The sequence below is a fragment of the Tamandua tetradactyla genome, chromosome 10 (genome assembly GCF_023851605.1).
Source record: "Tamandua tetradactyla isolate mTamTet1 chromosome 10, mTamTet1.pri, whole genome shotgun sequence".
Taxonomy (NCBI): Eukaryota; Metazoa; Chordata; class Mammalia; order Pilosa; family Myrmecophagidae; genus Tamandua; species Tamandua tetradactyla.
This window is the reverse complement of record NC_135336.1, coordinates 46,052,061-46,076,223: the sequence shown is the minus strand read 5'-3', so window position 1 is coordinate 46,076,223 and position 24,163 is coordinate 46,052,061. Positions and strand designations below refer to the sequence as shown.

At 38.9% G+C, this 24,163-nt stretch overlaps 1 protein-coding gene across 2 annotated transcripts; it reads left to right on the top strand.

The window, feature by feature from the left end:
- The first annotated feature begins 2,546 nt into the window (after positions 1 to 2,546).
- Positions 2,547 to 23,868, top strand: TRMT10C (tRNA methyltransferase 10C, mitochondrial RNase P subunit). 2 transcript variants are annotated; one of them, XM_077118530.1, is made up of 2 exons: positions 2,547 to 2,879; positions 20,910 to 23,868. In XM_077118530.1, exon 2 carries the CDS (start codon positions 20,929 to 20,931, stop codon positions 22,183 to 22,185), a length of 1,257 nt encoding a protein of 418 aa, XP_076974645.1. In that variant the 5' UTR covers positions 2,547 to 2,879; positions 20,910 to 20,928; the 3' UTR covers positions 22,186 to 23,868. The 2 variants fall into 2 exon arrangements, with proteins under 2 accessions (XP_076974645.1, XP_076974644.1); XM_077118529.1 differs by having other exon boundaries at positions 2,548 to 2,746; positions 20,910 to 23,867.
- Positions 23,869 to 24,163: the final 295 nt, after the last annotated feature.

Genomic DNA, 24,163 nt, shown 5'->3' with positions numbered 1-24,163 from the left:
AAAATGAAAAAGTATTGGCAAAGTCCCTTGAGGAACTAGAAAAAAATGGAATATTAAACTTCCCCACCAGGGGAATCCCTGCTATTCCCTTAAGCAATAGGGGCTCCCAATTTAATAACCAAGCTCACGATCTTAAGATGTGCCCTTATGAAACTTGTTTCTGTAATGACAAAGCTAAGCCTACTTATAACTAATTTTTAAGGGTCACCCTCAGAGAACCTCTTCAGTTGCTTAGATGTGGTCTCTCTCTCTCTAAGCCAAACTCTGCAAATAAACTAACTACTTTCCACTGTTACATGGGACACCACTTGTAGGGATGTAAATCTCCCTGGTAATGTGGGACATGACTCAGTGATGAACCTGGCCATGGCATCATGGGATTGGCTAACAAAAAGGGAGAAAAGAAAAGAAATTCAGTGCCTAAGAGATTTCAGATCAACTCAAGAGTTCATTCTAGAGGTTACACTAATGCAAGTTTCAGCCAGATATTGGAAACTACCACAGAATGGCAAGCTCCAGACAACAGTGTTCCTGGAAAACCTAAAGTATGCACTGGGCTTTATCAAAGTTTTATTTATTAAGTTTGTTTTTCAGAAGCTTAAATCTTCCAGATTGTTCCTGTGCCAGCTAAACCCTGAAATCCAGAAATACCGGTCTCTCCAAGAACAACAACCAGTTTCATTCCTCTGCCTCATGATGTCAGTGCCCCTTTCTTGGCTTAAAGAAATTAAAGAGTCATCATTCAGCCCTCAAGATTGAAAGAATTATCAAATAAGAGGGATAATTTATAACCAAGAAGTTAGGATGATTACCATTACTTAATCACTACATAGATATTCCTTTTTTGTTTCCTGGTATATTAGACAGAGGGAAATGCCTGAAATCTCTGAACTATAATCCAGCTGCCTTGATCTCAGGTAATGTTTATATACCCTTTATCTTGTGCCTTTGTGATTTAAAAACCTTGTGACTGACCCTCACTTGTACCCATTTTATCCAGTTTTTTGACTTTGGAGTCTTGTGATCACTACAGGCAGCCACTATTATTAAAGAATCTTGGGTCTGCCCAGAAATAACCCACTCCAATTCCAAAGTTATCTTGATAACCAAAACTGAATCTAACCAAAATGGGCCCTGCCTGACATGCACAGCAGTTTGCCTTTAAATTATAACTGACCTATACCTCATTATAATACAGTAATTCACACCCATCATCACATTAAGGCTGCCATTTTCGTATGTACATTCTGTGACTAAGCATGGAATCAATCTGCGCATACTGGATCACATCTAATTGCATCATCTTGAGCCATTGTGCTCATTATCCTAAAACCTGCCCATCTTTTGATATTATAAAAGTATCAGAATAACTGCAGTTCAGGAAAACAGATTCTGGGGCTGACAGGCCATATGATTTTCTGTTTCGCACCTAGCAATAAACTCTTTCTCTCTTTGAAACCCCGGTGTCTCAGGAAGTGTTTACTGAGCACATTGGGCAGAGAACTCACTCCCTTTGTCTGATTATCCCACCTCTGCTTCACCTCTTCTGTCCCCATCCTGACCCAATCACTATCAAATATTACCTGATCTACTACAGTACTAATTACCAACAAATAACTACGATAGTCTCTCTACATGTCAGGAACTATTGTAGGTACTGAAGGTGCAGCTGAGAATTAGACAGGACAACACTCTACTTTCTCTCCTACAGAAATTCTACAACAGAAGTACCCAGACCTTTGGATCCGTGCTTTTTCTTCCAACTTTCGACAGAGACATTGGACCAAACAAATAGTTCTCTTCTGTATGGAAAACAGTGGAGACAACTCATGTGGTAATTGACACTTTACCCAATGTAACAAGAATATCTAGTGGAATGAGTGCTGGAGAACTGCAGAGTTGGGGCCTTGTGTACCAAACAGACTCTTACTCAGAGTTACCAGTTGTTTCTAAACAGAAATATGGGCCAACAGCACAGAGACCTTCTGCTTTTCCAAACGAGTTTTTATGTGAATTCCCAGTATGCTTTAATCACAACCAAATCAAAATATTTGAAAACACTGTGCTGACTGAAAAAAACACCTGAAAACTGGATCTGGCTCAAAGATTACCAATTCACAGTAGGTGCTTCAATTTTATTTTCACATTACATTTTTCAAATGAACTAGGAGAAATAAATATTTAGCTTTGCCTACCACATTCCAAGCATAATGCTAGGCAGTAGCGATAAACTGGTCAAAAGGTTGAACAAATTAAAAGTCCAGCACCAGAATTTTAAGTTGAGAGCGCAGACTAGTGAAGAGAATTTTATTTTAATACTGTAGTAAATGCTTTAGGGGCCCAAGTAGAGAGTCGATAAAAGGGAGAGGCTAAGGGATAACTGTTTTTAAGTAAGTGGAAGGAAAATACTGTTTAATCGAGGGAAAAGCCCATGCCCACGAACCGTGTCTAGGCTCGGGGCCTCAAGCCTTCCCTCGGTCGGATGAGGGCCCCTGCCCACCGAAACGCCCTTCCCGCGAGACTACACGAAAGGCCGCAGGCTGCAGTGTCTGACGTCACACAGCGGCGCCGGAAGGGAAAGGACAGGGCTTCAGCGCGCAGGCGGTGGGAGACCAGCCTGAGTCTTTGACCGGTGTGGCGTGGGCTGAGAGACAAGCTCCTTCTGCGGCGCGTATCACGGCGTGGTACTGCGACCTCAGGGATCCCTACGCTTTGCGACGACTGGAGCCGGTATCTGAACACCCAGGTATGGGAGGGTTTCTTCTGATCTCCTAGGGTGCGTGGAGGCCGCGGGCGGAAGACAGGAGGTGTTCCAAGATCCATTTCCTTGGACACGCGCAGGAGGCCCACGTATGAGAACGCCGATGATTTAATAAACCGTAAGTAGTATAATACTGAAACAAGAGCAGTGATTCCCTAAGCGATGTACTTGAATTTTTTTTTAATTGTGGGTTTTCATTACTATGATATTCTGATTTTTTTTCTTTTTTTTTTTACCGGTTTTAAAGACACCTTAATTAAAGGACTTTTGTTCTTGAAATCAGTGCTTCTGAAATTCGGGCCTCAGGACCCCCGGTTAAATATTTTTTGAATCTGAAGTAGTTTTTCCCCTTTGAGGGGTCTGGACATTTTTCACATGTGAGAAGCACTGACGCAGGATATTTACTTGAATAATATTGGGTGATCACGGTGAACCAAATACTGCCAAGCATCGAGTATTAAGTGCAAATGTAGACATAGCCCTTATCCTGATGGAGTTTGTTATCGTGTGGGGCAAATAAGCCAGGCGATTACAACGCAGTGTTATAAGTACTATGCTAGGAGATGCTGTGGCACCTAGAGGAAATGAATGTGGTGAAGAAAAGCTAGAGATGCAGCTGAAGAAGTAAACGAAAAATGGTAGCATGAAAAATTCTGTAAGCCACGTTAATTTTACATGGCAGCAGTAAGCTTAGAAACACATTAAGGGTAATATGTGTGCCATTAATCAGATTTACTCTGGTTACTGTGGCTTAAAGATGAGGAAGAGCAACATGGATGCTAGCAGATGTAGTTAGAACATGGGGCTAAAGAGAAGTAATGGCTTCAAAAAGTATTTAGAGGGTAAAATGAATATAACTCAAAGGATTGGGTATGGTGAATGTAGGAGAGGATGGACATGAAATGATTTCCAGTTTCTGGCTCCAGTATAACACTTGAATGAATAACAGCACCCCTCCCTGAAACAGAGTATATAGAAGGAGAAGTAAATTGAGAAAGGAGGAGGAGGAGATTGTTTCTATTAGTTGCATTTGAGGTGTCTGTTTGATGCATGGTGACTGAAGCTGTGGATGAAGAACAGATCTCACAGAGAAAATTTGTAGATTTGGTTAAGATTTAAATTCTTAAGACAGAGCTTGGGCACATCTGCTTCTAAAGGATAGGCATCTGGGTGTCAGTGAAGGTGCATTCAGAAGATTGAGTGGTCATAGAAATGGGACACCTGGGAGCATGTAGGGTCATTAAATGAAGTCAGGGGAAGAAGGGATTTTTTTTCAAGTGTCTATATTATGTTTTTTTTTCTTTTTAATTTTTATTAATCAAAAAAAATTACAAGAAACACAAACATTCCCAACACATACACTCAGCAATTCACAATATCATCACATAGTTGCATATTCATCATCATGATCATTTCCCAGAGCATTAGCATCAATTCAGAAAAAGAAATAAAAAGACAAGAGAAAAATATAAAAAACAGAAAAAAAAATTTTACAGGCCATACCCCTTACTGATCCCTTTCATTGATCACTAGCATTTCAAACCAAATCTGTTTTAATATTTGTTCTCCCTATTATTTATTTTTATTCCATATGTTCCTCTCATCTGTTGACAAGGGAGATAAAAGGAGCATCAGACACAAGGTTTTCACAATCACGCAGTCACATTGTGAAAGCTGTATCATTATACAATCATCATCAAGAAACATGACTACTGGAACACAGCTCTACATTTTCAGGCAGTTCCCTCCAGCCTCTCCATTACATCTTGACTAACAAGGTGATATCTATTTAATGCATAAGAATAACCTCCAGGATAATTCTCTACTCTGTTTGGAATCTCTCAGCCATTGACACTTTGTCTCATTTCACTCTTCCCTCTTTTGTTCTAGAAGGTTTTCTCAATCCCTTGATGCTGGGTCTCAGCTCATTCTAGAGTTCTTCTCAATCCCTTGATGCTGAATCTCGGCTCATTCTGGGATTTCTGTCTCACGCTGCCAGGAAGATCCACACCCCTGGTAGTCATGTCCCACGTAGACAGGGGGAGGGTGGTGAGTCTGCTTGCTGTGTTGGCTGGAGAGAGAGGCCACATCTGAGCAACAAAAGAGGTTCTCTTGGAGGTGACGCTTAGGCTTAATTTTAAGTAAGCCTGACCTATCCCCTGTGGGGTTAAGTTTCATATGAACAACCCCCAAGACTGGGGGCTTAGCCTATAACTTTGGTTGTCCACACTGCTTGTGAGAATATCAAGAATTCAACTTGGGGAAGTTGAGTTTTCCCCCGTTCTCACCATTCCCCGAAGGGGACTTTGCAAATACTTTTCCGCTCACTGATCAAATCACTCTGGGATTCATCAGGGCATCACCTGGACAAACCAACAAAATCTCATGTCCTGTACAAAGTTCCATGTACTTAAGGTGTTCAATCAACTATCTACATAAGTTATATTAGGAGATGCACTAGTCAAAGTATAGATTTGTACCAAATAAACATTTTTTGCTTTAGTCTCACACATTAGTTGAAATTTTAAACTACTAAGTACCATCTATTTTCAGCACACTACAGTAATGACATTCTTTTGTTCTTCCTCATGCAAAAACATTTTTTAAATTTGTACATTTAGTCACTATCATTATACACTCTAGGCATTCCTAGATTACACCATCTCAATCTTTATCGTCTCTCTTTCTTTGTGATTTCATTTATGCCCCAGCCCTCCTCCCTCTATCATTCTCATATGCAGTTTCATTCAGTGTTTTAACATAATTGTATTACAGTTAGGTAATATTGTGCTGTCCATTTCTGAGTTTTTATATTCAGTCCTGTTGCACAATCTGTATCCCTTCAGCTTCAATTACCCAATATCTTACCCTATTTCTGTCTCCTGATGGTCTCTGTTACCAAGGAAATATTCCAAGTTTATTCACTAATGTCAGTTCGGATCAGTGAGACTATACAGTATTTGTCCTTTTGTTTCTGGCTAATCACCCTCAGCATAATGTCCTTAAGGTCCATTCATGTTGTTACATACTTCATAATTTTATTCTGCCTTACAGCTGCATAATATTCCATCTTATGTAAATGTCACAGTTTGTTTGGTTACCTGTCTGTTGATGGACATTTTGGCTGTTTCCATCTCTTGGTAATTGTTAATAATGCTGCTATAAACATTGGTGTAAATGTCCATTTGTGTCCTTGGCCTCGTGTCCTTTGAGTAGAGACAGCATATAGATGGGTCCTGTTTTTTAATCCATTCTGCCAGACTATGTCTTTTGATTGGAGAGTTTAATCCATTAACATTCAGTGTTATTACTGCATGGGTAGTACTTTCTTCTAGTATTTTGCCTTCTGGATTTTATATGTCATATCTAATTTTCCTTCTTTTTACCTTTACTCATAGTCTTCCTTTCTCCACTCTTCTCCACACCTCTCTCTTCTGTCTTCGTATCTGTCTCTAGTGTTCCCTTTAGTATTTCTTGCAGAGCTGGTCTCTTGGTCACAAATTCTCTCAGTGATTTTTTTGTCTGAAAATGTTTTAATTTCTCCCTCATTTTTGAAGGACAATTTTGCTAGATATAGAATTCTTGGTTGGCAGTTTTTCTCTTTTAATAATTTAAATATATTATCCCACTGTCTTCTCACCTCCATGGTTTCTGCAGAGAGATCTGCGCATAGTCTGACTGGGCTTCCCTTGATGTGATGGATTGCTTTTCTCTTGCTGCTTTCAAGATCCTCTCTTTCTCTTTGACCTCTGACATTCTGATTAGTAAATGTCTTGGAGTATGTCTGTTTGGATCTATTCTCTTTGGGGTACACTGCACTTCTTGGATCTGTAATTTTAAGTCTTTCATAAGAGTTGGGAAATTTTCAGTGATAATTTCCTCCATTAGTTTTTCTCCTCCTTTTCCCTTCTCTTCTCCTTCTGGGACACCCACAACATGTATGTTCGTGCACTTCATATTGTCTTTCAATTCCCTGAGTCCCTGCTCATATTTTTCCATTTTTTTTCCTATAGTTTCTGTTTCTTGTCGGATTTCAGATGTTCCATCCTCCAGATTAGAAATCCTATGTTCTGTCTCTCGAAATCTACCATTGTAGGTTTCCATTGTTTTTTCCATCTCTTCTACTATGTCTTTCATTCCCATAAGTTCTGTGATTTGTTTTTTCAGGCTTTCAGTTTCTTCTTTTGTTCTTTCCTTGCCTTCTTTATATCCTCCCTCAATTCATTGATTTGGTTTTTTTTTGTTGTTTTTTTTTTCCTATATTTTTACTGATAGCTGCAAACACCATAAAGGTCATTCAAAGTATAAAATAGATGGTTCACAGTATCAGCATACAGATGTGTATAAACAGGATCATATTTAATACATTTGCATTACTCCAGAAAATGAAATTTAAAGGTAAAAGAAAACCCCAAACATCTCATACATATTATCCCTCCCTCTTAGTGACCACTAGTATTGCAATCTATACAATTTTAAGACTTACAATTGAGGTAGATTAAGACAGTGTAGTATTGACAGATTATAATAAGAGAGTCAGTGGAACAAAATAAAACATTCTGAAGTTGATCCATGCAAACACAGACAACCATTTCTTTGCAATATACTTATCAATCATTTTCAGAGATCAGAGCTACTGGATTTCAGTTCCAAAGCTTCAGGTACTTCCTTCTGGTTATTCTAAAACATCATAATCCATGCCAAAGATCTGATTCTTGGCGTGATTTGGTTTTTGATGAGGTTTTCCATGTTTGTTTGTACATTCTGAATTAATTGTTTCAGCTCCTGTATCTCATTTGAATTGTTGGTTTATTCCTTTGACTGGGCCATATCTTCAGTTTTCCTAGTGTGATTTGTTATTTTTTGCTGGAGTCTAGGCATTTAATTACCTTAATTAGTTTATTCTGGAGATTGCTTTCACTTCTTTTATCTAGGGTTTTCTTGCTGGATGAATTTGTTGTCTATCTGTTCTTTGACATTCAGTTCAGCTTTTTCTGGACCTCTAGCTTAGCTTTTGTTTAACAGAGGAGAATTTTTCAGTTCTTGTTTTCTTGTTTCTTGCCCTGCTTGTGTGGTGCCTTCCCCCCCTCCCCACACTTAGAAGGGTCTACTTAGATATTATAGACCACAGCCAGATTTTCCCAGACCAAACTGGCCTCCTATCAGGAGGAAAGAGTCGCCTGCTTCGGTTTTCCCTGGGGGTGAGACCCAGCAGGTTGAAAGACTTACCTGTGAAGTGTCTGGACTCTGTTTTTCTTATCCTGCCCTGTGTGTGGTGCTTGTCTGACTGCAGGTCCCACCAGCATAAGATGATGCGGTACCTTTAACTTTGGCAGACTCTCCCTGCTGGGGGCATGGTAGAGACAGAGGAGAGGTTGTAGGCTGGTTTTAATGGCTTCAAATTACCAAGCCCTGGGGTCTGAATTCCTTGAGGGAGGGATTCCACCTGAGTTGGGCTTCACCCTTCCCCTGGGGAAGGCACAGGCTCCAGACAAGCCCCCAAAAGAGCTCACTTCTGCCTATGCCTGGGGCAGTTGCAGCCTGAAAAGTCCTACCACTGTATCCAGAGGCAGTCAAGCCTTTGTAGATACACAGCCACAAAAACCTCTGTTTCCTTCTTTTTTTTTTCCCCCTTTTTCTGTCAGTCCTGCCCCCTTGGCGCCGGGGCAAAAATGAGCAACCTCTGCTTTGATCAGGTTCCCCTAAGCTGGGGGCCTATTTTTAGTAGTCAGAATTTGTTAATTAGTTCCACAATTGGCATTTGATTGTGCCCAGTCCCTGCTGCTGGTAAAGTCCTTTCCTTTCCCCTCTGGGAAGCGGCCTGTGGGGGAGGGGCACTGGCCACCACAGCTTTGGGAACTCACGGTTCTGGGCGGTGCTCGCAGCCGGTCCAGCTGGTCCAGACCTGGGTACGCTGTGTGTCTGGTCACTGACATGGCCCCAGGAGCTGTTTTGTACTGTTCCTGATTATTTAGTAGTTGTTCTGGAGGACGAACTAAAATGCGCATGTTGTTAAGCTGCCTATATTACGTTTTATAAAAATATGAATTCCATTATACTTCAAGTATGACATTGGTTTCACATCTTTATCTTCATCTTCTGGACATACAGACCTTTAGGATAAAATTTTGGAACTTTACATTGATATGTGCCAATTTTTGGTATTTTATTTGGCAGTTACATTTACTATAAAGTCTGAACTGTAGAAGAGTTTGATTTTATATTAATCAGATCTCTGTATATTTCCCTTATTTATTTTTAATTGGAGAAGTTGTACATATACAGAAAAATAAAATAAACAAAAATAAAATAAAAGGCATCCAAATTGGAAAGAAAGAAGTATTCCCTTATACTTCCCCCACTCCATTATTAACAATTTGCATTTGTATGGCACTTTTGTTACAATTGATGAAAGAAAAGTATAGTTTTACTATTATCTGTAGTCCATAGTTTACATTAAGGTGTATTCCCCCCCATATACCACCCTACAATTAACACCTTGCGTAAGTGTAGTACATTTGTAATAATTCATAACAGAACATTTTTACAATTGTCCTATTAACTGTAGTCCATTGTTTACAATAGGATTCACTGTGTTGTACAGTCTTATGGCTTATCTTCTAATTTTTATTCTGGTAACCTATATACGACTTAAAATTTCCCCTTTTACCACATTCACGTATATATAATTCAGTCCTATTAATTACTCAACAATGTTGTACTTAAATCAATACCATCTGTTTCCAAAACTTTATAGTCAACCCAAATAGAAATTCTGTACAAGTTAAGCATTAACTCCCCATTCCTTACCCCCAATCCAGCTCTTGATAACCCTTATTCTAGATTCCGAGTCTGTGAGTTTACTTATAATAATCAGTCCTTATCACTGAACTCATATAATTTTGTCGTTTTGTGTCTGGTTCATTTCAGTCAATAGAATGTCTTCAAGATTCATCTAGGTTGTAGCATGAATCAGAACTTCATTCCCTTTTAATGCTGAATAATATTTCATCATATGTATATATCACATTTTCTTTGTCCATTCATCCATTGATGTCCCCTTGGGTTGCTTCTATCTTTTGGCAGTTTTGAGTGTGCCAGTTTGAAACTGCCATGTACCCCAGAAAAGCCATGTTCTTTAATCCTCTTTCAATATTTCTAGGTGCGATCTTTTTTGATTATTTCCATGGAGATGTGACCCACCCAATTGTGGATGGTAACTTTTGATTAGATGGTTTCCATGGGAATGTGTCTCCACTCATTCAAGGTGGGAGAGACATTTTTGGAAAAAGCTTTAATGCCGATAGAGCCCACACAGAGACCTTTGGAGATACAGAAGGAAAATTCCCCCAGGTAAGCCTTAAGAAATGAGAAGAGAAAGCTTACAGATGTTGCCACGCGCCTTTCCAAATGATGGAGGTGTTCTGGACCCACCTTTCTTGAATCAAGGTATCTCTCTGGATGCCTTAGTTTTTACCTTTTCATGGCCTTAGGACTGTAAACTTGCAACTTAGTAAATTCCCCTTTTTAAAAGCCATTCTGTTTCTGGTGTATTGCATTCCAGCAGCTTTTACAAACTAAAACAGTGAGTAATGCTGTTATGAACATTGGTGTACAAATATTTGTTCGAGTCCCTACTTTCAATTCTTTGGGGTATATACCTAGTAGAGATCTGTTGCTGAGTCATATGGGAATCCTTAATTAGCTTTCTGAGGAACTGCCAAACTGTTTTCCGTAGTAGCTGCCCCATTCTATATTCCCATCAGCAGTGAATAAGTGTTCCTATTTTTCTACATCCTCTCCAGCATTTGTAGTTTTCTTTTTGATAATGGGTGTGAAATGATATCTCATTGTGGTTTTGACTTGCGTTTCCCTGATAGCTAGTGATGTTGAAGATCTTTTTGTGTTCATTTTAGGTATTTATATTTCCTCTTTGGAAAAGTGTCATACAGGTTTTTGGCCCCTTTTTTTTGTTTGTTTTTTTTTTTGTTAGGTTGTTTGTCTTTTTATTGTTGAGTTGTAGGATTTCTTTATATATTCTGGATATTAAATACTTCCTGGATATGTGGTTTCGAAATATTTTCTCCCATTCATTGGGCTACATTTTCACCTTTTTGCAACAGCCCGTTCATGCAAAGAGGTCTTCAGTTTTGAGGTACCATTATCTGTTTTTTTCTTTTGTTGCTTATGCTTTTGGTTGCAAGTCTATGAAACCTCCCTATACCACAAGATCTTGAAGATGCTGGAGTTTTATGGTCCTGTCCCTTATAGTTAGGTCTTTTCCACTTTGAGTTTATTTTTCTATAAAGTGTAAAAGTAAGAGACCTATTTGATCCATTTAGGTAAGGATATGCAATTCTCCCAGCACTATTGTTTTTCCCAGTTGGGTGGACTTGTCTACCGACCAGAAATACACAGGTCTATTTCTGATCTCTGAATTGAGTTCCATTGATCAATATGTCTGTCTGTATTCTAGTGTATATATGCTGCTTTTGACTACAGTAGCTTTGTAATATGCTTTAAAGTCAGGACGTGTAAATCCTCCAGTTTTGTTCTTCAAGATGTTTTTGGCTATTTGGGTCCCCTTACCCTTCAGTTTGATAATCGGCTTTTCCATTTCTGCAACAAGTAGGCTGTTAGAATTTTGATTGGGATCGCACTGAATCGGTAAATCAATTTTATTTTTTTATATTTAGTTTTTAGTATTTCTCAGTTACTGTGTTAGTGTGGTAAGGTGTTATAAGTGACAGCAGGCATGTAGGGCTGCCCCTGTGTGCATCATCGAATTCAGTCACAGGGCAGATAGGGCCAGCCCTGTTGCCCACAGGTTCAGTGCTATCCTTTGGGGGAGGGGTAAGTTCCACTTTTAATATTTATATTTCTCAATTGAAAGTGTTTACCATTCTGCAAACAAATATAACTCTGTTATAGTACAGCTGTAAATTATTTGGAGTAGAATTGACATCTTAACTATATTTAGTCTTCCAATCCGTGAATACTGAATGTCATTCATTTATTTAGGTCTTTGATTTCTTTCCCAATGTTTTGTAGTTTTCTGTGTATAAATCTTTTACATCCTAGAGTAAATTTATTCCTAGATATTTGATTCTTTTAGTTGCTATTATAAACGGGATTTTTTTTCTTTACTTCCTCCTCAGACTGTTAATTACTATTGTACAGAAACACTACAGATTTTTTGCATGCTAATCTTATGTCATACTACTTTGCTAAACTCGTTTATTAGCCCTAGTAACTTTGTTGTAGATTTTTCAGGACTTTCTAAAGATAGTATCATGTCATCTGCAGACAGGGAAAGTTTTACTTCTTTCTTTCCAATTTGGATGAATTTTATTTTATTTTATTTTTTTATTGCTTAACTGCTCTGGTTAGAACTTTTTGCATTTGACATCCTTATCCTTTTTCCATATCTTAAGGGAAAACTTTCAGTCTTTTGCCATTGAATACAGTGTTAACTGTGGATTTTCATATATGACCTTTATCATATTGAGGAAGTTTTTTTTTATTCTTGTATTTCAATGTGCTTTTTATCAATAAAGGATGCTGGATTTTGTCACATGTCTTTTCTGCATCAGTTGAGATGATCATGTAGTTTTTCCCCCTTCATTTTGTTATCATTATGTTATTAACAAAATTACATATTTTTGTATTAATTGATGGTTCTATGTTGAATCACCCTTGCGTACCTGGAATAAAACCCACTTGATTTTTGTATATAATTCCTTTCTTCTTTTTCTTTTTGGATTAATGAAACTGCATATAATTCTTTTAATGGGCTGGTGGATTCGCTTTTGCAAGAATTTTTTTAGAGGACTTTTGTTTCTATATCCATAAGAGAAATTGGTCTCTTATTTTCTTTTCCTGTGGTATCTTTACCTGGCATTGGTATTGTAGGATAATGTTTTTGTTGTTGTTGTTTGTTTTTTATTTTTTGCATGGGCAGGCACTGTAAATTGAACCCGGGACTCCGAGATGGCAGGTGAGAATTCTGCCTGCTGTGCCACTGTGGCCCACCCTAGGATAATGTTTACTTCAGAGATTGTTCCTTCTTGTTCAGTTTTTTGTAAGATTTTGAACAGGATTGGTACTGATCTTGCGATGTTTGGTAGAATTCGCCTGTGAAACCATTTGGTCCTGGGCTTTTCTTTGTTGAGAGTGTTTTGATAACCAGTTCACTCTCTTTACTTGTAATTGACCATTTGTGATCTGCTCTTTTAGAAACAGTGTAGGTTGTTTATTCATTTCATCTGTGTTATATATTTGGCATATAGCTGTGAATAGTGTCCATTTATGATACTTTTTATTTCTGTGGAGTCAATTGTAATGTTCCACCTCTCATTTCTGATTTTATTTCTTTGCATTTTCTCTTTTTAATCAGTATAGCTAAGGATTTGTCAATTTTATTGATCTTTTCAAAGAAGCAACTTGTAGTCTTTTTAATGCTCTATTGTTTTTTGTTGTTGTTGTTGCTATTATCAATTTCATTTATATCTGCTCTAATCTTTGTATTTTTTTTCTTCTCCCTGCTTTTGGTTTAGTTTGCTGTTCTTTTTCTAGTCCCTCCAGGTGTGTCTTTGATTTGAGCTTTTTCTTTCTTTTTTTTTTTTTTGGATTTTTAACTTTTTTATTGTATAGTATAACATATATACAAAGCAAAGAAATAAAAAAGCAATACTTTCCAAAGCACTCTTCAACAAGTAGTTACAGGACAGATCGCCGAGTTTGTCATGGGCTACCATACTGTTCCTCTTGTATTTTTCCTTTTGCTGCTCCAGAATATAGGAGACTAAAGAATAAAGGGCTTAAATATTTTTTTATCATCACAATTGACTTTTTTTCCTTTTTTTTTTTTTTTTGTGAAATAACATATATACAAAAAAGCTATAAATTTCAAAGCATAGCACCACAGTTAGTTGTAGAACGTATTTCAGAGTTTGACATGGGTTACAATTCCACAATTTTAGATTTTTACTTCTAGCTGCTCTAAAATACTGGATACTAAAAGAGATATCAATTTAGTGATTCAGCATTCATATTCATTTTGTTAAGTCCAATCTTTTCTGTATAAATCCACCATCACAGTCGATCTTTCCACCCCTTTCTTTAGGGGTCTTTGGGTTATGGTAATTCTAAATTTTCATACTGGAAGGGTCTGTCACTAATATGAAGTAGGGAGATGAAACTATCTGCTGTTCTGGAGAGGCTGGGCTAAGTTTCAGGACTTATCCTATTGATTTGGACACAGTATCAGGGGATTCCCTTATGGTCAGGTTTGATAGTTCCAGTACTTGATTTTTTCAGTTGCTATTTTGAATGAAATTTTTTCCTTAACTGACTCCTCAGCTAGGTCATTGCTTGTGTATAGAAATGTTACTAATTTTTGCACATTAATTTTGTATCCCACTACCTTGCCGAATTTGTTTATTTGCTTAAGTAACTTTGCTGTAGATTTCTCAGGATCTTCCAAGTATAGTATCATCTCATCTGCAAATAGTGAGAGTTTTACTTCTTCCTTTCCAATGTGGATGCCTTTGGATTTCTTTGTCCGTCCTGATTGCTCTAGCTAGAACTTCTAGCATAATGTTGAATAGTAGTCATGACAGTGGGCATCCTTGTCTTGTACCTGATCTTAGCAGGGGAAGCTTTCAGTCTCTCTCCACTGAGTATAATGCTGGCTATCGGTTCTTCATATATTCCCTTTATCATATTGAGGTAGTTACCTTTGATTCTTTTGGAGTGCTTTTATCAGAAAAGGAAGCTGAATTTTGTCTAATGCATTTTCAGCATCAGTCAAGATGATCATGTGATTTTTCCTTTTAGATTTGTTATTGTGCTGTATTACATAAATTGATTTTCTTGTGTTGAACTATCCTTGCATTCTGTTATAAACCCCACTTGGTCATGGTGTATAATTGATTTACTGTGTTGTTGGATTCTATTTGCTAATATTTTATTGAGAATTTTTGCATCTATATTCATTAGGGATGTTGGCCTGTAGTTTTCCTTTCTTACAGCATCTTTGCTCCGTTTTGGTATTAAAATGATATTAGCTTCATGAAATGAGTTACGTAGTGTTCCTTTTTCCTCAATATTTTGGAAAAGTTTGAGCAGGATTGGTATTAGTTCTTTTTGAAATGTTTTGATAAAATTCTCCTGTGATGCCATCTGGCCCTGGGCTTTTGTTTGTAGAAAGATTTTTGATGACTGAATATCTTTACTTGTGATTGGTTTGTTGAGATCTTCTATTTCTTCCTGAGTCATTGTGGCTTGTTTGTGTGTCTTCAGGAATTTGTCCATTTCATCTAAGTTGTCTAGTTTGTTGGTGTATAGTTGTTCATAGTATCCTCTTACGATTTCTTTTATTTCAGGGTCTGTGGTAATGCACCCCTTCTCATTTCTGATTTTGTTTATTTGCATCCTCTTTCTTTTTTTCATTTCTGATTTTATTTGCATCCCCTTTCTTTTTTTCTTTGTCAGTCATGCTAGTAGCCCATCAATTTTATTGATTTTCTCAAAGAACCAACGTTTGGTTTTATTGATTCTTTCTGTTGTTCTTTTATTCTCCCATTCATGTAACTCTGATTTAATCTTTGTTATTTCTCTCCTTGTATTTGCTTTGGGGTTAGTTTGCTGTTTTTATTCAAGTTCCTCTGGATGTGCTATTAAGTCCTCAATTTTTACTATTTCTTGCTTTTTAATATAGGCATTTAGGGCATAAATTTCCCTCTCAGCACAACCTTTGCCTCATCCCATAAGTTCTGATAAGTTGCATTCTCATTTTCATTCATCTGCAGATAGTTACTGATTTCTCTAGTGAATTCTTCTTTGACTGACTGGTTGTTTAAGAGTGTGTTATTTAAGTTCCACATATTTGTGAATGTTCTTGTTCTTTGGTGGTTTTTGAGATCCAGCTTCATTCCATTCTGATCAGAGAAAGTGCTTTGAATAATTTAAGTTGTCTTAAATTTATAAAGATCTGTTTTGTGCCCCAGCATATGATCTATCCTGGAGAATGTTCCATGAACACTTGATAAGAATGTATATCCTTCTTTTGGAGGGGTGCAATGACCTATATATGTCTGTTAGGTTTAATTCATATGTCAAGTTATTTAATTTCTATATCCTTGTTGATCTTCTGTCTGGTTGTTGTATTTATAGAGGAGAGTGGTGTATGAAGTCTCTTCCTATTACTGGTGAAACATCTATCACTCCCTTCAGTTTTCCTAATGTCTTTCTCATTTATTTTGGAGCTCCTTGATTGGGAGCATAAACATTTATCATTGTTACAACTTCTTGGTGAATTGACCCTTTAATTAGTATATAGTGTCTTTGTCTCTTATGATATTGTGCTGGTCTGAAACTGTGGTGGACCCCAGAAAAGCCATGCCCTTTAATCCTTATTCATTATTGCTGGGTGGGAGCATTTTGATTGTTTCCATGAAGATGTAACCCACCCAGTTGTGGGTGGTAACTTTTGATTAGATGATTTCCGTGGAGGTATGTCTCCACCCACTGAAGGTGGAGTTGCTTACTGGAATCCTTTAAAAGAGGAAACATTTTGGAGAGAGTCCCTATTTGTAGAGCCATGAGAAAGCCAGCAGATGCCACCATGTTTGCCATGTGCCATTGCAACTGAGAGAGAAACGTTGAACTTCATTGGTCTTCTTGAGCCAAGGTATCTTTCCCCAGATACCTTAAACTGGACATTTCTATAGACTTGTTTTAATTGGGACATTTTCTTGGCCTTAGAACTATAAACTAGCAACTTATTTAATTCCCCTTTTTGAAAACCATTCTGTTTCTGGTATATTGCATTCTGGCAGCCAGCAAACTAGAACAGATTTTAGTACCTGAGGAGTGGGGTGCTCCTATGGTTTGCAAATACCAAACATGTTAGAACAGCTTTTTAAATGGATAAGGGGAAGAATCTGGAGGAATTGTGAGAAGCTTGATAGAGAAGGCCTAGAATGCTTTGAAGAGACTGGTAGTAGAAATGTGGACTCTAATGACACTTCTGATAAAGTCTTAGACAGAAATGAGACATGTGTCATTAGAGACTGAAAGGAAGGCAATCCTTATTTTAAAATGGCAGATAATCTGGCAAAGTTAACTAATGGCTTTAGCTGGAAGGCAGATTTTAAAAGCCATGAACTTGGATATTTAGCAGCAGAGATCTCCAAATTAAACGTCAAAAGGGCAGCCTGGTTTCTCCTCACAGCTTATAGTGAAATATGACAGGAGAGAGATAAGCTGAAAACTGAACTCTCGAGTAAAAAAGAAACCAGAAATTGAGGTCCTGGAAAATTCTGGGCCTCCAGAAAGGGAGACCCCAGAGAATAGCACGCTGTGTGAGGATTTAACCAAATGTAGAACCAGTCAGCCATTTCAGAGAAAGTCAGGATTGGACATGGAGTTATCCAGGAAGGATTTGTGGAAACTCCTTATGTCTGAAGGGCATGATCCAAGGCTACTGCATAGAAAGCCAACGAGAGTGATGTGGAACCTGTATAAACAGAGCTGCTGCCAGTCTGGACTGGGGGTTTCAGAGAACAGACACAATGGAGGAAAAACAACTTTAGAGGCAATGCCATGGAGGCTGAGGTCTGAAGTCAAGAAGCCTCAGGCCAGGAGAGTGGACCCACCCATATATGTGGAGAGGGTGAGTTTACCCTGAAGGGTGAAGATGAGTCTCCCACCTCATTGCAGTGGAAGAGTCCAAGGCCTTGGAAAAGGTACAGCACACTTCTTGGTGGACTGAGGAGAGCCTTGCTGCCACCACATGAAGAGGTTAAGCATGTGCCCCAGAAATGGCAAAGAGCCTAGGTATGGCCCTGATGCTTGGAGAGGGTGGAGCCGAGAAAAAAGTGGTCTTCTCCATGTCCCCGAGGTTGATTTGGAAAGAGGCGGGCCACTGCATAGGCCCTTGGAAAGAATGGGACTGCCACTTTCTAAAGCCGAAGGATGAATGACTTTCAGACTTTGAAATCCAATGGTGTTTGCCTTGCAGGTTTTACATCTGTGTTCCTCCCAATTTCTCCCTATGGAAATGAAAACCTGTATCCTGTGAATATCCTCCTTTGCATATTGTCATCAGACAGCTTCTTTTGAGAGTCACAGGTCCACAGCCAGAAGAGAATTTGTTGCACCTTAATATTGTTTAAGGTGATGTGTGTAGTTGCCAAGTTGGCAAGGAGGTGGACATGTGGTATTTAGATTCATTTGTCAACTTGGCCAGGTGAAGGCACCTAGTTCTGTTGCTGTGAACATGAGCCAATGGTACGTGAACCTCATCTGTTGCTGATTACACCTGCAGTCAGCTAAGAGGCGTGCCTGCTGTAATGAATGATGTTTGATTTAATTGGCTGGTACTTAAATGAGAGAATTCAATGTAGCACGGTCCAGGCAACTCAGCATACCTCATCTCAGCACTTGCAGCTCAGCCCATGCCTTTGGAGATGCAGAAAGGAATCACCCTGGGGAAAGTTGTTGGAACCCAGAGGCCTGGAGAGAAGGCCAGCAGAGACCATTCTGAGCCTTCCCACGTAAGAAAGAACCTCAGATGAAAGTTAGCTGCCTTTCCTCTGAGTAACTAATGAAATAAACCCCCTTTTATTAAAAGCCAATCCGTCTCTTGTGTGTTGCATTCCGGCAGCTAGCAAACTAGAACAGATGTCTTACATTTAAAGTCTGTTTTGTCTGTACAGCTACTCCTGCTTTCTTTTGGTTACAACTTGCATGGAAAATCTTTTTCCATCCTTTCACTTCCAATCTATCTGTATCATCTTGTCTAAGATGAGTCTCTTGTAAGCAGCTTGTAACTGGATTATGTTTCTTAATCCATTCTGCCAATCTGTATCTTTTAATTGATAAGTTTAGCCTGTTAGCATTCAGCATTCAGAGTCTCCCTCAATTTTGAAGGACAGTTTGGCTGGGTAAAGAATCCTTGGCTGGAAATCTTTCTCTTTCAAGATTTTGAATATATCACAACATTGTCTTTTCACCTTTAGGGTTCTAGTTGATTAGTCTGAACTCAGTATTATTTGGTTTCCTTTATATGTAGTAGATTGTTTTTCTCTTGCCACTTTCAGGATTTTCTGCTTCCCTTTATCATTTGGCAAACTGATTAGTATGTATGAAAACTCTGCCTGCTGAGCCATCGTGGCCCACCTGTGGTACAGTTGTTGAGACTGAACTTTTTGTGCAGTTTTTTTCACCTCCAGGAGAAAACTTCTTTTCCTCTGTTCCTTTTTCCAGGAATCTTGATCTTGTTTTTGCACAGAATTTCAGCTCCAGTGATTTTTTGAAATACTCTCCCTCATTCAGAGTCCCCTTTTCCTTTCAGTTTTCATTTCTGGTACCCATCCAGTATTACAGCAGTTCAGTCTTCTCCCCCACCCTCTTTTTTTAATGTCTCCTGTTTCTTCCTCATTAGGGTATCTTGCCCCTGGGACCCAGACAGGATCAATCCAGTAAGGCACATTTTACATTTAGGTGATCCACCAAACAGAGACTGGATTGAGTGTGTGCACCTCTTGCCAGCACTTCTGCCACGATGCCTCTTTTTTGTTCCTCCTAGGGGCACTTTTGTATGTGATACTCCTCATCTGTTTGTATTTTGCCCTGGGTCACTGCAGACTTAGGTGCCTGTGCCCAGATATGCATGGGATTGTAACAGGGACCCAGGACCTGCTGCCTCTGAGCAACTCCTGCGTTGTATGTGACGGAGTGATGGGGAGGGGTCTGGACTGGCCGGTCTGGAATGAAATCTCAAACCTAATCTAGGTGATACTTTTTCTTTTTCTTCTATTCAGCATTTGTGGAGTCCTCCAATCTCTGTAGATCTCCAGAGATCCACACAAGTGGGATTTGTCCTTTTGTTAGTCAATTCTGAGGGAAGACTTTTCCAGAGGATGTCTTTCATCTGCCTTGTTGGAAACATCACCTGTATGTTTCCCTTTTGAACTTGAAACCATAGGTACTGCAACCCTTAAAGGCTTTTTACCAGTTACCATTTCTATTGTATATCTGTTCTTTATCTTCATGTGTTACATTTATGAAGGGTTTTGTGTTCGAGTTTGTATGTGGGCTTAATTAGAATAGAGGAGAATTTAGCATCATGAGCTCAGTCATATCAGTTAACATAATTTTGTTTCTGGCAATATTGATTCTCTTGGCCCCTAGATACAGATTTAATAAGGACATTCAACACACTGTTTTTTGCCTAAGACTATCGTGAACTTCATGTCTGTTCTAGTTTGCTAGCTGCCAGAATGCAATATACCAGAAGTGGAATGGCTTTTAAAAGGGGGGAATTTAATGAGTTGCTAGTTTACAGTTCTAAGGTCGAGAAAATGTCCCAATTACAACAAATTTATAGAAATGTCCAATCTAAGGCATCCAGGGAAAGATACCCTGGTTCAAGAAGGCCGATGAAGTTCAGGGTCTCTCTCAAATGAGAAGACACATGGCAAACACAGTCAGGGCTTCTCTCATCTGGAAGGGCACATGGTGAACGAACACGGTGTCATCCACTAGCTTTCTCTCCTGGCTTCCTGTTTCATGAAGCTCCCCGGGAGGCATTTTCCTTCTTCATCTCCAAAGGTCACTGGCTGCTAGACTCTGCTTCATGGTGCTGCTCTCTCTGAATCTCTCATTCTCCAAAATATTTCCTCTTTTATAGGACTCCAATAAACCAGTCAAGATCCACCAAATGGGTGGAGACATGTCGTCCCCTACTCCAGTTTAACAACCACTCTTGACTAAATCCCATCATCCAGGAAGATGATCTGATTATAGTTTCAAACATACAGTATTGGACAGGAATTATTCTACCTTTATGAAATGGGATTTTGATTAAAACATGGCTTTTCTAGGGGACATACTTCCTTTCAAACCAGCACAGTGTCTAAAATAAAAACCCAAATAAGTTTATAAACTTTTGTCCAGTGAGTGATCACAGGCTTCAGGCCATGGGATCTAGGAAAACTAATGGGCAGCCAATAAAGTCATATCAAGGTCCCACTTTGCATTTCAGAAATTGGCTGCATTTTATTGTCTCAAATTCATACTTGCACAGTTAATTGGGAGGTTTAAAAATCTTTTTTTCATTCCATCTTTTTTTCTTTTACAGGAATTCTGTTTTCTTCAAAATGAGTATTAGTATCACCTTTTTAAGTCCTTTCGCAAGGCATTTGGTGCCATTTACCCTTCACAGGAAGAGAAGGGATATATATTCAACAGTTTTGCGGAGATACATGTCTTCCAAAATACCAGCTGAATTCTGTCCTAATAAGGAGAGTACGTCACCTCCTGAACAGCTAGAATTGGATGGATGGAAAACTACAATGAAATCTAGTGTGGAAGAAGTTGTTTCAACATTTTCAAGCAGCAAGGATGAAGATCCTCTAACTGCCACCAGAGAGTTAATTGAGATGTGGAGATTGCTTGGCAGAGAAGTACCAGAACATATCAGTGAAGAAGAGCTCAAAACCATCATGGAACATGCTTCTAAATCATCAAAAACTAAATATTTAAGATATTTATACGTAAAGGAAAAACTGAAAAAAGCCAAGCAAATAAGAAAAGAAAGAAAAGCAGCAGCAAAAGAAGAAGTGAAAAAGAGCAAACTATCAGAAACCACTGAGGAGGAAGAGAAACAGCACAACTTTTTATTTCTGCGACTTTGGAATAGGCATATAAACTTTGCAATGGACTGGATTGGTGCCCAGGCCATGCAGTTCGGACAACCATTAGTTTTTGATATGGATTATGATCATTTTATGAAACAGAAGGAACTAACGAATACTATTTCACAAATTGCAGAAAGTGAAGGATGGAACAGAAGAAATGTTGATCCTTTCCATATTCATTTCTGTAATCTTAAAATAGATGGAGGTTACTATAGAGAATTAGTTAAACGTTATGGAGAGAAATGGGGCAAGTTGCTTTTAACAGCAACAGAAAAGTCTTATGTGGATTTATTTCCAAAAGACAGTCTGATCTATTTAACTGCAGACTCTCCCAATGTTATGACTACTTTTAAACATGACAAAATTTATATAATTGGGTCTTTTGTTGATCGGAACATGCAGCGAGGCACAACTCTAGCTAATGCGAAACGCCTGAAACTTGCAACAGAATGCCTCCCATTAGATAAATATTTACAATGGGAATCTGGTAACAAAAACCTCACCTTAGACCAAGTGATGCGTATTTTGTTGTGTCTGAAAAACAATGGGAGTTGGGAAGAGGCTCTTAAGTTTGTTCCTAGGAGAAAACATTCTGGTTATATGGAGATTCCTCAGAATTCTCAACAGTTTACTAAGACACTGAAGAAGTCAAAAGCTTTTCATTCATTTCCAGAAGGCTCTCTGAATTCACACATAAAGAAAAGGTGGCTTGAATGAGAATGTTTGTAGCTTTAAAGTGTAAATGAATTGGAAATACAGTTCTATTAATGTATTTTCTGAGTGGAATGCACTTGCTCTACTTTATGGGTAGTATTTCCAAACTATCTGTGATGTTGTGTTTTTTCCCAATTCATTTAATATCTGCAGAGCTTTTGAAAAATATTTTATTTACTGTAAAAAGACACTTAATAATCTAAGAAAGTAAAAAGAGTTGTCCAGGTTTGTTAAGCAGAATAATCTTTAAATGATTACGTAAGACAAACTGTTGGTGTGACTTATTTTTTTCAACAAGTGCTTTGTCGTAGACTGTGTTTTCCTTCTTAAATGTTTTAGCCATGTTAACAACTACCTTTTGATCAAAAATTACTATAGTAAAAATTTCTGAACTTCAGGTGGTGTTTCTCTTATGAAAGTAGCTTGTGTTATAATACTGAGCATTTCAAAGTCATTAAGGTATATCATTTAATTGAATCACAATTGAAAGGGTTAAGGCATCCTTTGGTATGTTATGGGATTTGGCTCTATCATGAAAACTGGATTGTGGGGTGGGGACAGGAAATATTTACTCCTTATCTTCTTAGCAAAAAGGGGTTTATTTGGTTAGTGTTGGTTATGACATTTTCCCTGTTGTGTTGGTAACTTTCCTTTTCTAGGAAATGCTCCTTCCTTTATTCCAGCCATATTACTTAAATGAAAGCTGACATGTTTTTGCAGACCTTGCTCCTCTGGCCACATCTGATTAGCCCAAAGGAGAAATCTCACTCTAGCCTGGTCAGAGTCCCTACCTCACTTGGCCAATTAGTCAGTCTAGGGATGGATACCTAACCTAAAATGGGTCAGCCAGAACTGTTTTCTAGAAATTTTGGTATTGTGAACTCAGAATGTGTAGATCAGTTCCTTTCTAGTGGTAGATTCAAAAAGATAGAAAGGTCTGTATTTATTGAAGCCCAAGTTGTCTTGTATGGAGAAAGCCAGACTATAGATGGTGAGGGTGAAGCTTACGTACAAAAATAAGAGCAATTTGTGGAGTTGTCCAAATCCCTGCTTCCATTTGTAGCTGATGTCCAGCTGTAGATGTGCCTTTTGCATTTATTGGTTTCTCAAACCATTTGAGATAACCCCAGTATCCCTTTAGTAAATCTCTTTTAGTGCCTCAGCCAGTCTGAGTTGGATTTTTGTCATTTAAAGCCAAATAACTCTTAATATGCTTCGGAAATGCATGCTACCTTCCTAAAAGATGAACTTTGGAAACCATCTTCATTGTAGACTACCTGCAACTTTAAAATTTTTGAAAACATGGGAAATATCCTACTTTCTTAAAACAGGACCTGATCTTTACCGAGTGCTACTTGGTACCTACTGTGTGCCAAGCAGTACAGTATGCACATTATGTGAATTATTTAAACAGCTCTAGATTTTGGATACTACCATTTCCTCCCTTTTACAGGTGAAGAAACGAGCCATTTTTACAAACAAGGAAAATTTACTGAAACAATCCAAACTTCAAGTGTCTGTCTGCTCATAGAGTCTAAGCTTTTAACCTATAAACTAGGCTCTTCGTGATAAGGGAAATATGGAGTACAATGAGAAAATAAGGAATGTCTAAACCCATTTGGAGGATCAGGAAAGGCCTTGAGAAGGTGGTGTATAAACATAGACCTCGCTTTTTCTCCGCCGGCCCGCCGCGCGGCGCCCACGCCCCGCAGCAGCCGAGCCGCCCGACCTCCTTCCCCCCTCTCTTTCTCCGCCGGCCCGCCGCGCGGCGCCCACGCCCCGCAGCAGCCAAGCCGCCCGACCTCCTTCCCCCCTCTCTTTCTCCGCCGGCCCGCCGCGCGGCGCCCACGCCCCGCAGCAGCCGAGCCGCCCAACCTCCTTCCCCCCCCTCCTCCCCCTCCTGCTCCGGCTGCTCTCCAACCACCACGGTGCCCTCTTCCCCCGCCTTCACCGTGCTCCTCCGCCACCAGCCTCGACAGCC

Coding starts and splice junctions, on each gene's coding strand:
- TRMT10C (XM_077118530.1), top strand. CDS start 20,929: ATGAGTATTAGTATCACCTTTTTAAGTCCTTTCGCAAGGCATTTGGTG.